This window comes from Lytechinus variegatus, chromosome 8, assembly GCF_018143015.1.
Source record: "Lytechinus variegatus isolate NC3 chromosome 8, Lvar_3.0, whole genome shotgun sequence".
In the NCBI taxonomy this organism is placed as follows: Eukaryota; Metazoa; Echinodermata; class Echinoidea; order Temnopleuroida; family Toxopneustidae; genus Lytechinus; species Lytechinus variegatus.
In genome coordinates this window covers 10,435,806-10,450,873 of record NC_054747.1, presented here as the reverse complement: position 1 = coordinate 10,450,873, position 15,068 = coordinate 10,435,806, and the positions used below count along the sequence as shown (strand labels likewise).

Genomic DNA, 15,068 nt, shown 5'->3' with positions numbered 1-15,068 from the left:
GTTTATTTTGTTCTTTTATAACATGAATAAGGAAAGATATTCTCCAACAGGATAGGAATGATAGTAATAATTGAATTCTATGTTGATTGCTTCATTTGAATGAAGTACATAATGGGCCTTCCTAACATAGAGAAACTGTCAATTCTAGAGCGCACCTGTTAACTTTCCACTAATTATCATGTTGATCAGATGCTAAGATTTATATAGCATACAATTTTTTCTTGTTATTACTGTTATTGCTTGAACTAATTTAGTGTTATAGTTAGAGTGAAATTGATCTGTATTCTTCATTTGATTTGAAGGAGTTTGTACTATGTAATTAATGAACATTGATTTAATAATATTTGCTGATTGTTTCAAAGTGCATAAGTCTGCACGAGTTAATGTATATAGTATCATTATTGGTTGATCAGTTGATTAATTTACTTTATTTCAATATTTTTTTAGTGAATGTATTCGATGTGTTAGTTATATCTTTACTTTAAGTTGAAATTAGTTAAGATGTAGTATGAATTTAATCCTCTTAGTATAAATAGTACGTGTGAGAGAGAGTGAAGTACAGTGGACAATTGAGAAACACTATTCTGGTTTCACTCACTTTTCAAAATATCCTTTGTAATCTATTTGTATACAATTCGTTTCCCAAATGAGGAGAGGAGCCTCATTTTCCAAAGAAAGGGGATGTTATGTAGTATGAATATAACTTCCTGTTATCCTTTCAGTCATTCACCCTCACTTGTTTACAAACTCCCCCAATGTCATCTTAGAATCCCAAAACCCCCAATACCATTTAACTGCTAAGCCTTGACCATAAAAAGACCAACCCTCAGTGACGTCAGCTAACTTCATGGAAGAAGTATGACTCACACTCCAGCCCCAGTCACTTGCACAGAGCATCACCACACCCCTTGATACCAGAGAAAGTTTGATAGACAGTGACCTGTAGACCAATCAGATCAAGTTTAGATCACTCCCACCTTTAATAGTTACACCCCAAAACAAATGATATAAATAAGACTTCTTGATTATTAAGAAGAGAGAACACCAACGATAGAAGACTAGACCCACACTCATCCAGATAGACTGACTGACTTCAAGACTTAGACGTCCATCGAATATTATAATAACTTCACTCCGAATCTTAATCTTATACTTCGAAACTATTATATTCATCGTCTCCTGTTATATCTGAATCTTCATGTACTTCGAACTGTAGCTGAATATTGATAATTAAATAAATTGTGATTTGAACTGTATAACTTTCTGCAAAGTTTCTTCATTACGCTTCAATAATCACCGATCCCATTCCCCAACACGACAATAGACCTCCACATTCCAATTCTAGCGAATTCATTGAATCTATACACCATATATTATCTTCCTGCTCTCTTACTAACAAATCCTGTGCAATTATGGGTGATTTTAATCTTAATCTCCTCCAGCATCATGAAAACTCAGACTGTCAAGACTTCCTTGACTTGCTACTTGCTTATTCATTCGTCCCAACTATTACCAAACCTACTAGAATAACTGAATCATCAGCTCCTCTAATTGACAATATTTTTGTTAATAAAACGAATAACGTAAAATCTGGGATTATAGTCAGCGACATTTCGGACCATTTTCCTGTTTATAACTTAATATCATATCCAATCTCATCCTGTCTGCCTGCATCAGCCAACAACATTAAGACCCGCAACTTTTCGGAGGATAACGTTAACAATTTTATTAGGGCACTTGCTGTTGCTGAATGGAACTCTGTATATGCCACAGACAATGCTGATTCGTCTTTCGATAACTTTATGGATATCTTCATGCATAACCTCAATTCTTCTATTCCATTCCGCAGAAGCCGTGTTTCTAACTATAAAAAAACTCCTAAGCTTCCGTGGATTACCAAATCGCTACTCAAATCTATAAATAAAAAAAAAACAACCTCTTTTATAAATACAAAACTACTCCAAACACCACAACCAAATCCAAGTATACTAGATATCGTAATATTCTAACAACTTCATTACGACTAGCTAAAAAGAACTATTACTCCTCACAATTCGATGCTCACAAAGGCGATTTAAAAAAGACGTGGAAAGTTATAAATGATGTCTTGAAAACCAAGGTAGTCTCAACTCCTATTTCCAGAATTCTAGTAAACGAAACCGAAGTACAGGATCCTCTTGCAATTGCTGAGGAATTCAACAACTACTTCGTCAACATTGGTCCAAATTTGGCACGAAATGTCTCTGAACCAAATTGTAATTTCAAACAGTTCTTAAAAACGCCAAACCCTCATACGCTGTTTCTAGATCCAATTCTTCAGCATGAAGTCTTAGACATAGTGAACAATCTGAAAATAAACAAAAGTGCTGGGTTCGATAGTATATCCAACTCTTTGCTAAAAAAAACAATCACAGAAATTTTATCTCCCCTAACATATGTTTTTAATTTATCATTGTCTAATGGAACTGTGCCGAAAAAAAAATGAAAACTGCAAAAGTTATACCTATTTTTAAAAAGGGTAGTAAAGAAGAACTCGGAAACTACCGCCCAATATCACTTTTAACTGCACTTTCCAAGATTTTGGAAAAATTGATTTATTCTCGCACAGTGAAATTTCTTACAAAATATGAAATCTTATCTGATACCCAATTTGGTTTTCGACAAAATCATTCTACAACTCATGCCCTTCTTCTATTTTTGGATAAAGTTAGCCGCGCAATCGATAAATCTTTTCATACCGTTGGAATTTTCCTGGACTTCTCCAAGGCCTTTGATACCATCAACCATGATATATTATTGTACAAACTGAGCAATTATGGTGTACGAGGAAAGGCCTTGGAGTGGTTCAGGAGCTACCTAACGGACCGCAACCAATTTGTGAGTATTAATGGTGAGGATTCCTACTCAAGACAATTATCCTGTGGCGTTCCACAGGGATCGCTGTTGGGGCCTTTGCTTTTTATTCTTTATATAAACGACTTTCAATATTGTTCTGAAATCATGTCATTCATCCTCTTTGCGGATGACTCCAACATATTCTACTCCCACCACAACCCTCAAACTCTCCTTGATACTGTAAATGAAGAGTTAAAAATGGTTCAAAGTTGGATAAATGCCAATAAACTATCTCTAAATGTTAATAAAACTCACTACATGCTCTTCAGTAATTCACTCTCAACACTTCCTGGCAATTTATTTATACATGATACTCCTCTTGACCTAGTTGAGTCAACAAAATTCCTTGGCATATATATAGATTCTAATTTATCGTGGAAGACTCACGTGAACTACCTATGTAAGTTGCTGTCTCGAAACGCGGGAGTTTTAAATAAACTGAAACACGAATTTCCTCACCATATTCTATTATCACTATACTTTACTCTCATATCATCCTACCTCAACTATGGTATTTTAGCCTGGGGCAATGGGGCAAAATTCCTGCTTGATAGGATTTTATTACTCCAGAAACGTGCAATCAGAAATATTAACTGTGTTGGTTACCTATCTCATACATTTCCATTATTTCTAAAAAACAAACTACTTCGTATTACTGATATTTATACCTATAACTTAGGAATCTTTATGTATCAGTTAAATGCCAATGATATACCTTCTGTTATTGCCTCCCTTTTTTCAAAAAATAGCAGTGTCCATGGATATCCTACTCGGCAAAGTAATCTGTTTCATCTTCCTCGTGTAAGAACTTCATTTGCCAAAAGGAATATCACTTTTACAGGCCCTAAATTTTGGAATGCCCTCCATGATGATCTTTTACATTCACCCTCAATATATGTCTTTCGACGAAAGCTGAAACACCATCTTCTCAAGGACTATACTTAGCACGAACACAGTTGTGTACCTTTTTAATTAGTTATAGCCTCATTCCATTTGCTCTACAGGTTTATACCAAATTGATTTTTTTTATGTCTTATTCTTTCATTGCTCCTCTATCGTTGCGCGTGGGTTGTCTTAATCCTTGAAGATGTCCATTCATCTTATTGCTGCCTTATGCCATAAATTTTCCATTTCCCACTCTTAGCAATGTTTATTTCCATTTTTCTACAGGCTCGAATTCAATTCAATTTGTTGCTTTCTACTCTTATTTCTTCCTACTCATCATATATGTATTTGTGTATCCCTATTTTTTGTTTACTTTTTGTTTGCCCTTTTATTTTTCCCTCTTGTCGTATTGATATTTTTACGGGACTCTCACTGCATATTCCTTGGAGCCTTCAACCAACAAGCTCTGCTTTTACTTTTGGCTCCCCATATCTTCACCTCACATTTTCTTTCACTGTCATTATATTACAACAATTTACAAGAATGCATTTTAGTACTTTTTTTTAATATATGAAATATACTTTTCATATTTCACGACATTTATTTATGCTTACTTATAATAATTTGTATTGTATGTTATTATTGTTTGTTTTGTATAATATTATTGTTGACACTGTTGAAAGTGTGGTATGCTTGATATGATATGAATAAAAACCTTGAACCTTGATTTAAGCCCGTCACTCTAATAACAATTATTGTTTAAACTTTTTAAACATATGTTTAAATCTATCGATTACAAACAAGTTTAAACAACTTGTCGTTAGAGGACAGGCATAAACAATGTGCTACTTTTTTTACTGTGTAATATCAATAGTAGGTCCACGGTAATACTTGCAAATTATATAGGGCTTAAACCTAACAACACCGCACTTGATTTATGCAACATAACTTCCCTGGCTTAAAAGAGCAGCCGTGACCCGTTGTCTTTTGAGAATAAGGAAAGCGTATAAAGATGTTTGAACATATGCATTTATAGTAAATGAAGAGGCTTTAATAGGAGGAAATCATAACTTGTAAACAATTTTTCGGCATTACTCCTATGTATTTAAGATCGCATGCTCGATCTTTAATGAAAAATCATAAGTCAGAAAAAAAAGAAAAGCAGCAGATGGCAGGTTCGAATCCCACTGGTTCCATTTTTTTTTCTGACGAATGATTTGTCATTAAAGATCGAGCATGCGATCTTAAATACATAGGAGTAATGCCGAAAATTTGTTTACAACTCATATGCATTTATGTTATGCAACAATATATTCATTTTCCGAATGATATGCGTTTCTTTCTTTTAGTTTCTTACAAAAAAAAAATCATTTTGAGATTCCGAGATTGTAGTTCCTTCAATCGTAATCATGATAATTTCATAAAGTTTTTCTGGAAGGAATAGGTCTACTTGGTTAAATAAGTTTGAGAAAGATTGACAGCATTGTCATCCCTTGCAATCGGATGAAAAGTAACACTCTGCTCTTCGCCTAGAGGCTCGAATGTCAAGTTTCTATTACCCAGTCCCATCCGTATCTTTTCTTGTGGTATCATGGGCATGAATTGGCCGTATGCTTCAAGCACTTGTTCCATCGTGTCCATGACCCTACGCTCGATCGAATCTCCCTTTTCCACGTAACAATGATTGTCTTTGATGTAAACCATGTTCCCTTCTTTGTAAATCATTGCAAACATCCCCTCTTCAAACATTTTCAGTTTTGGTCGCGGAAGAGCGTTGAAAACGTACGACATCGGCTCCTTGAAGTGTTCCAGATCGCAATCAGTATCGATATCCATTTCCGATATCAATCTCCAGTTGGACGAGTGGGCGTGGTCATCAAGAAGAGCCATGTCAAGGTCACCTTGGCGAATCACGTGATAGCGTTGCAGGTACTTCTGACCAATCAGTTTGAATCTGTAAACGAGAAAAGAGTCTTGGTACACCGGACTGTCTTCACCGAAGTTAAGCGGAATAGGGTAGAACGTCGGATCCGATGCACCTACTTCGACGAGATGACATTGACCTTTGACCTCGGCATCGCGCACAATGTTGGTCACGTGATATCTGTCATGGCCCATGAACTTTCCACCAATCAGGTGAACGCTGTATCCCAATGCAGCTAGAAGTCTGTTGTAGAATACACAACAGAACCGTGCGTTAGAAAAATATGATAATCATTCACACGATAACATCGTATCACAATAGGGCGAGCTCTGAACAATTTTGATAGCAAAGATTACCGACAGGGCTTCTTTCATCTGTTCTTGATAAAAAAAAAATAGCCCCACTTGCTCTTGTTATAAAAATTAAATATCTGAAGGAACAAAACAATTATATTTCTGACAGGAATAAAGGATTAATGACCGAAAAAAAAGATCCACAGGCGCCGCTCCAAGTCAGAGGGCGCGGTACGGTGTCGAATGGGGGGGGGGGGGTGACCATGCAAAAAAATAAAATACAATCAGATGGTCATTTCAAATATTTGAACTCGTTTTTTAGGAAAAAGTGGGCGGGGAGGGAATATAAGCTCCCGAAGCAAAAACAAAACGAAAAAAAGGGTCGAAAGTCCAAAATGTAGAGCATTTTGTCTTCCGATAGCTTGCCAAGCAGAAAGCAAAGCAAAAACAACTCAAGACAAACACAGGAAAGGTCATCAATCCAAAATGGAAAGATGTAGGATATTTTTTGTTTCCCGAAAACTTGATAAGTCCCCTCCCCCAAAAGGGCGAAAAATGGGGGAAAAATGAACAAATGAAAAAGGGTCATGATTTACAAATGAAAAGTACTTTGTCAAACAAAGTACTTGACAAGCAAAAAAAAACCCAACAAAAACATATAAAATATATAGCATTGATTCTGTGATCGTTCGTTACGATGTACCTATTCCCATGATATCTGTATATATCTATGCGGAAATAAATCCTGAAATCCAGATCGACTGTGTGTGATTACAAGCTGAACACTGACTGGCTAACAAAACAAGGACTTATATTCGGAATAAAATTGAGGATTCCAATGAAATCCACTTGTTCACTGCTACCACCCTGCCTGTGGGGAATCTACAGGTAGGACTATGGTATGCCAATGTTGTACAGAGCACACATTTTGAAAAATCATTAAAATATCACTTTTGTGACTAAAATTAATAATTCTCATACAGTTGCAATCTATTTTTCATTAGTAACTTGGGAATAATTTTTGTATTCAAAAGAGCGCTCAAAAACTTGAATTTGGGGCATATTTTTGTGTACGCCCTCTATTGGTAAGAAGTAACATGGCAAGAAAATTTTCATTTTTCAATCTCTATTTTTAATTAAGAAAAAAATAATTTAAAGAATTAAATTTACATAAGTGCCAAGTTATATGATAAATAGCTGTAACGAAAACTGACAGTGTGAGAAAATCAAGCATTTGTCCCATATAAAAAGAGAAATTAAGCCAAACATTGCCACCATTATTTTGCCATACATGGGGATGTAACTGAGAACAAGGTTATATTATAACCTTGTTCATTGAATGAGTGATGAAATCCAGAGTTCTGACAATTGCGAGCCACTGCTGAGCTGGAATTACTCACGATAGTTTTTTTTTCATTATTTTACACAACATTTCTGCTCTTAATCCTGTTTTCTTGGTCTACTCAAAATAACCAATCCGTTTAAAATAACAACATAATAAATTGAAATGAATGAATTTTAAGAGTATGTGCCCGACGAAAAAATGATAATGATAATATAGTATATATATATATATATAACCAGAATTTACCAAATAATTGAATAGGACTAACCCAAATTCTGACTTATTTAGAGCATTAGTTTTGGTTGGACACTAATTCAGTATAATGGTAGGTTATTTTGACAAACAATTTTCAAGAGTGTTTTAAACTGAAGTGATACCAAAAATGAATAAACGATATCTTCATTTTGAAAAAAAATGTGTATAACACGCTAAACAAAATTCGTATCCAATCATTGATCCATACGTATGACCGTCGCAAGCCACCCTAAGGAGATCCAGCGATTAACAGGACACGATTACCGTACGGCCACCTTACGATAATCGTAGTCTGGGCATTTAACCTACCTATTCGTGAATATATTAAGTTCATAACAGACTCCACCTTGACCTTGAAGCATCGCCTCTTTAATCTCGTTGACAGAAGGGATTTTCCTCTCAGACAGTGGAATAGCATACGTGTTGGTAATATTCTGGAATGGCTGCCGAAAGTGGGTCTTCAGCGTGATTTCCTGAAGTAGTCCGAGGCGATCATGTTTTAGCTTCGTGTGCGCCGAAGGGATACCGAGTGTGTGCCGAAGGTAATGGGATACCTCCTCGGATGACAGCCTAAGTGATTCTAAGGTAGCTGGTTGTGACTTTTGAGTACATTTTAGTCTCTCATTATCATGATCATCTGTCTCGCGATGAACTAGCTTGGAAAGTTCACTGCATCTTCTTGTTCCGTGACATACCTGAGTTAGTTCGGTGACAGTGTTACGCCGTAACTCGGAGAGTGACCATCGTAAACTCGAGGGAGCAGAGGCGGGAAATAAACGCAAACCAATGAACAGCCCGTGGGGAAACATCACGAGTATTTCGCCAGTATCTCAGGCATGCACTTATGTACTATATTCGAGCACCCAACATTGCCTAATTTCTATCTGGAATTCGTTGCCAGTTGTCTTCCTCAGGATCTGCAGTCCCTATTGAGGCTTCAAACTACGACCACTGCAACAAGATGCATTAGATATAAGTAAACAAAGCAGTACTTTTGTGATATAGCTTGTCAACCGTAACAGTGTTAAAATAGGAGTTCGCATTGGTGGCCAGATTGGACATGACTCGAATTCCAGTAACTTGAAATTCTCATTGAGTTGACTCAGTGGCGTAACTACGGAGGGGACGGGGTGGGGACACGTACCCCCATCGGCTGGCAAAAAAAGGGGAAAGGAGAAAAGAGGGAGAAAGAAAGAGAAACGTAGTGGGGGAAATAAAGTGTATATTTTTTGTATATTATGTTTATTACATAAATATTATGTTCATTAATTTATGATAAATAATTTGATTATGGCCTATGTGTTCATTATTTTTTGTGTGCTCGCATTGTCTGTTTATTGAGATATATAATCATGTTGTACTAAAAACATACCGTTTTCAAGTCAATATACACCAAATATATTTCCTTGCACTTCGAGTTATTATTATTTAATATAGTGACATATGCTTCTTTTTCATGACCAAAAGTGATTGCCCCTTTTTAAGTCTGAGTATGAAATATTTCTAGTCCGTGCTTACGTTTGCATTAGTGGAAAGGTGAGATATTTCTGCTTTTCATGAATTCCTACACACAGTCCTTAAATGTCCCCTTTCCTAGTCTGAATATCAACAATTTTCAGCTCGCGCTTCACGTATCATGTTCATGTGTTTAGGTGTAATTCGAACAAAATCAGCTTGCGCTTGGCGCTTTCATTATTATGACTATGGTGAGATATGTATGCTCTTCAGGAATTTCTAAAAGATAATCCTTAAAATGTCCCGGGCTTCGCTCGCCCACTAAGTGACCCAAATTTTTGATAGTGCCCCCTCAATGTCGTGACCCACGGTACGCCTCTGAGGTGACCGTCCTTTTGCCCGAATACCAGGCTCGTAACCAGGGCTCCGTAGCACAAAGGCTAGCGATTAATCGCTAAATGGAATGTCCTATCGAAACTATCATGGCAAGTGCAATTGTGCTCAGCAGACTGACTGGGAGCCAATCAGAACCGTTCTTTCAAACTAGCGATTAATCGCCAACGTTTGTGTTACAGGGATCAAAATATACATTTTAGTTAATTTTACCGATAAAACGGAAGAAGTAGCCCTGTCCTGAGCGGATATCTCTGCTTTTATCATACACTTCCGGAGTCTACACTCTAAATGTCAAGGTTTTAAAATAAATCCAGATCGGCTGAGAATAGTGACCAGCCGAATGTTAGATTAAGGTTTAAACCTTGTGTGCATTTGAATACAAATCTATAAGATTTGAATTTAAATCTTTTAAGATTTTAAAGCTAACCCTTAAGATGTCCAATAAATTCTAAATTCGGCTGGTCGCTATTCACAGCCAATCTGGATTTATGTTAAGTCCTTGACAATTAGAATATAGCTAAATGGGGATGCGGGATCTAATACTTCGAGGGGGGCCGGGAGCAGCTATACAGTGCGTATCAAAAAAAAGTTTACACTTTGAAAAAGCCCTGGTAATTTAAAAATATACAACATGTGGGTAATTTTTTCACATACAATCCTGGGTTTGGGTCTCATCTATCCAATGAAAGTAAAAGCTTTGACAGAATGTTACACTTGAGTGAGCACTGTCCATTTTTGTAAAGCTCGCAGAAATCTGTTTGCGCAGAAATGCCCGTTTGTACGCTGTGTCAAGGGGAAAGGGTGAAATCAAACTTACCCTGCCAAACATTTCTCATACATTTCCCTTGCACTTTTAGTCAATTGAAATAAAACGGATACATTCAAGCATTTTCTAACAATTTTGCCACCCAAATTGAAATTTAATCACTTAGTATACACAACTTTGCACCCTTTTTGTGCCTGCTGAATCTGAGGACATAACTGAATCTGAACCAAAGTTTTGTATCAGACATTTCTAGCACTTTTTCACCAAGTCTTTATCATTTAAAATGGGTTTACGTTTCATTTTTTATTAAATACTTGTTTCTCCACATTTTTTCTAAGCTTGACAATGATTAACGAAATGAAAATCAAGCCTAAGCCATTTCATGTAAATCACAGCTCAGTGTAAGGCAAATATCGTCCCGATGGCCTTGGTGTGTGGAAGAGAGGGGTGTGGCGCAATGCACTCCTCGAAGTGGTTTGGGCAAAGAAACAAGTTAAATAGGTAAAAGATATCTTCAAATTAATTTTAGGAGCTAAATTCCACGTGTTATTCATGATTAAGGTCTACTTTTATTCGCATAACTATTTTAAAGTTCTGCGCAAATCATTTTTCACCAACTTTTCAAAAGTAAGTGGTGCTCATTCAAGCGGAAATATTTTTCGACAGTTTTATCGTCATTTGCTTAAATGGACCTGTACCAATGTGAAAATGTGGAAAAATCTTCAGGATATTACAAGTGTTTAATTTTACAGGATTTTTATTAAGTGTTAACTTTTTTTTGATACGCACTGTATAGCCAGCCACACAGAAACGTTATTATCCCGCTCAGCAACGTACAGAAGATTAAAAAATAAAAAACGGAGAAAAAGTTTGTCAAAATACCCGTCATGTCAAAAGACAAAAAAAATTGTTGAATCAATACAGCAGTCTAGTCCTTTGGTTTATCATTTGAAGGGGGGGGGGGGGTCAGTTTGAAATTTAGGACGGTCTGCTGTTCAGGTTTACCGATTTTCGACAAAGACCTCCAACATGTCCAATAGTTGTTCTTGTCATATGACTAGAATTTTATTTTTTTTGGACTAAGTTTGTTATAGATTGACGTAGAATAGTATGCAGAAATAAAATAATATTTCGCATGAACTATAACTAAGTTAGTTTATTGACATTCGATGAAGAAGGGCCCAAAATCGTCGATTCTGTTCTGGGGAAAATATATAGCAGATCGATTTTGTATTTGGTGACGTAATACCAGATAAGACAAACTTGGGACTCACCGCTTTTCACGCTTATATATGGTGGAATAGAAAGGGTCCCTTGCCACTTCAAAGTGTACAATTTTTTTTTCTTCTTCTTCTTCTGTTGATTTCCTCCAGTCCTGGAGAACTGCGAGATCCAGTAGATACGCAGAAAAGGTGGTTTGATAAATATGTATAGAGACAAAAGAGCGTGGCTCAGAACGAAGTTGGAATAAAGTGTATCACGAGGCTGTCTAGTTGTTGCTCACCAACAGAGAACGTTTGACATGAAGCTCATGCAAGAAATGAAGGGAGTAGTAATGAAGTTGGGGAGCTGAAGCAACAGGTATACTAGTCGCCTTAGTGTCCAATCCAAGAAGTACAACATTAGCATGATTAGTAACAGTTGATGCGACTTGTGACGCAGGAGTTTGGCAAGATCATGTTGGAGATATCGATATGGAGGAACGTTGGCGAGGAACCTTTTCCTTTCATCCGCATAGAGGGTACATTCTCCTGGGTTACAGTTTCATCCTTGACATTGCATTAGCAGGTGCTATCTTGACGCCTTCCAATCTTGGTGAGACGTGTGTTGGTAGCATAGACACCACAAAGAAGTTGACTCTTCAGGAATAAGGCTTGGCGATGACTATGAGAGTTTAGTCTTGATGGGAGCAGAGTTGTCCTCTGGGTGCGGACATTGTATGTATTGTATATAATGTTTTCTTGAATTGAAAACCATACTTCATAAATCTTTAATTTTTATGAAACACACGAGTGCACACCTAGTTAGTTACCATTTCCATTTATTTCAATGTAGGATAAAAGAGAATTATCGATTAAATGTCTTGCTCACTGGCATAGGTGCCGCGGCCTGGGATCGAACCCCGTACTTTCCATGTATAGTCAGGCGCCTTAAACCACTCGGCTACGGCACTTCCACTGTACTATCAGTGTCTCATAGCGCCATCTACGCTGGGAGTCTGATCAGGCACAAGTTTGTAAGCATCACGCATCGATATATATATTAAAAACAACAACAAACAAACACAAAATCCTAAAATAATGGATAGAGCTCGTTGAATGCTACAACACACACCTAGCCACACAGCTTCAAGCTACAGGAAAACTACTCTGACACAATTAACAGTACATGCAAATGTGATTTAAAATAGCACTTACAACCTGCGTATAGGAAATATATTTGACATCATGATTTTATTATCTAAAAAGGATAAGGTTTCTCGACCTGTTTATTTGGGAAAATTAATAGGCATTTATGAAGACACCTCCTGACGGGAATCAAATTCATCACCTTAAATAGAAAAATATTCCTAAGTCTTCCGCCAGTCAAATAGTTCTAAAATTTAAGTGATGTTCTTCCCCATTTAGGAAAGAAGGACGTACATTGCTTGCCTTAGAATCAGTGTTAAATGGCTAATAATTATGCAACACACTTTTGCATATATCAAATATTGGGAGTGGTTTGAGTCGGGAGAATATATATATATTTTTCTCCATGTTGTAATTAGGCTCGTGAGTCCTGTTGATCTGATATCTAGCTTTACAAAGGTTGATTACATGTTGTGGGGAGCGCATGTAATACAAACTACGTGGGTGAAGTTACACTTAAATTCAAGTTAAAGTTTATTTTTTCCATTACCATTATCAAGATTATAAACAAATACAAATCAAACATTCATCATAAATATAAACAAATACAAATGAAATATAATAACAATGATTACAAATTAATTACGAATTCCAAAACATATGTAGAACAGTTTTAACAAAATCTATATGGAAATGAGGGGACCCATTAAAAAGCATTGCTTGTAGAGCGTCGTTCCCCTAAGATAACATATCAAACATTGGAAAATTTGGGACTCATTCGCAAGTGTAGGCGCAAGAAAATGCAATAAGTTACAATAGATCAAAATAAATTAATTTAAGGCAGAAGTTTCAGGTTCGAGCCCTGGACACATCTCTCGTATGGTGACGTTAAAGATCGGTCCAGACGTAAATAGTCATCTGAATGATGCATTCAGGTCTGAAAACCCGTCAATTTCACACATATACACACACATACAAACCCACACACACACCCACCCACACACACCCTCACACACACCTTTTTTCAAAATGTTTTTATTAAGGATTTCATTAAAATGAATTACATAAACTGCAGATAAATACAAAAAAAAATACAAATCTTTATTTCATATCAACAAGGATATGCAAAAAAGTACATATATATTTACCAAGAACTGAAGCAAAAAGGAAGGAATGAAACTCCTTAAAATTATACTTTTATATCTGAAAAAATTACTTAAGTGAGCCCCCAACCATCTATTTTTTTATTAATAATTAATATTAAATGGCTAAATGATTTGCAGGAAAACAGAAATCAACCTATATGTATTATCATTGCATCCCATTTTAAATCAAGCTTCAACATAACTTTACATAATTATACACACATACACACACCCACCCACCTTAACACCTATACACACATGCACATATCATTCATACATAAACAAACATAATATATACAAATCTGCATAATGAACGTTTAACATTTTGGCGCAATAGGATACAGAAAGAAAAAAACCCAACAACCTACAAATCATATTGATACAAGAGAAGGGGAAATTGAAAAGAACTAGTAAAAAGAAAAAAAAGAAGAAGAAGAAAATCATCAATATTCACACCAGGATTCACACTCGCACCACACTAGACACATCCCGCTCGTTCACATTCAAATCTCTTTTCACTTTCAGTTCATCAGTGTTCATCCTATTTCTGTAAATGTTGCCTGACTTAGTTGCCAGTCGACTTTCTTCTTCTATACAACCCGTAATATATTTGCGTATTTTAATGAATGAAGGTACCCTGCCTTCAGCTCTGGAATTAAAAATTGCATATTTAATAAAAAGAATAACAAATTGACACATTTAATTCTACAAGAATTTTCAGGTAATCCTAAGAATATTTCCCTCCAATTCAAAGTTCTTGATTCAGCTAAACAAAGATGATCAATACAGAATTGCCAGAGAGGTTTAACTTTTATGCAATCCATGAGTAGATGAAAGTACGATTCAGTTTTTGTACAACAAACACACACACACCCTCACACACACTCTCTCTCACCCTCACACACTCTATCCCAATGGATTCCGTGTACATGTTTATGTTTGAAGCGCGGTAATCTATCCCCTCTCCTGTAAGAACTAGCTGTATCATGTTTTCCATAAGGAAGAGTTAATTTTCTGTTAGAAAGGAACATTTTGAATCAACCAATATTAGAACCTCCAAGATGGTTGTATTCTTACGTTTTTTTCATGACGTTGATTGCAGTTTTGTTGTGCATGATGGTAGTCTGTAAAAGAGAATGATGAGAGTCTGAAATAAATCGGACAAGCACAATTACAAATAAAGTTATGGCTGTTTTAAAAATGAGATTACGAATACTATGTAAATAAAAAAAAAGCTCGCGTTTAATGGCTCGGCTACGATTTTTTTTCTTCAAAATTTTGTTTTTCACTTAATGTTTAGCCCCCGCGAAAAAAAAAATCTCTCGCTTTTATATGCTCGGCTGCGACTTTTTCTTCAAAAT

The 15,068-nt window shown here is 36.1% G+C and overlaps 1 protein-coding gene across 1 annotated transcript; it reads right to left on the bottom strand.

The window, feature by feature from the left end:
• Positions 1–5,165: 5,165 nt before the first annotated feature.
• LOC121420707 lies at positions 5,166–8,457 on the bottom strand. Its single transcript, XM_041615365.1, has 2 exons — positions 7,907–8,457; positions 5,166–5,947 (listed from the first exon to the last, which is right to left on the bottom strand). Exons 1-2 carry the CDS (start codon positions 8,404–8,406, stop codon positions 5,227–5,229), a joined length of 1,221 nt encoding a protein of 406 aa, XP_041471299.1. The 5' UTR covers positions 8,407–8,457; the 3' UTR covers positions 5,166–5,226.
• Between the last annotated feature and the right edge of the window lie 6,611 nt (positions 8,458–15,068).

Coding starts and splice junctions, on each gene's coding strand:
- LOC121420707 (XM_041615365.1), bottom strand. CDS start 8,406: ATGTTTCCCCACGGGCTGTTCATTGGTTTGCGTTTATTTCCCGCCTCT. Junction 5,948..7,906: donor CTTAATATATTCACGAATAG/GTAGGTTAAATG, acceptor ATTCTACAACAG/ACTTCTAGCTGCATTGGGAT.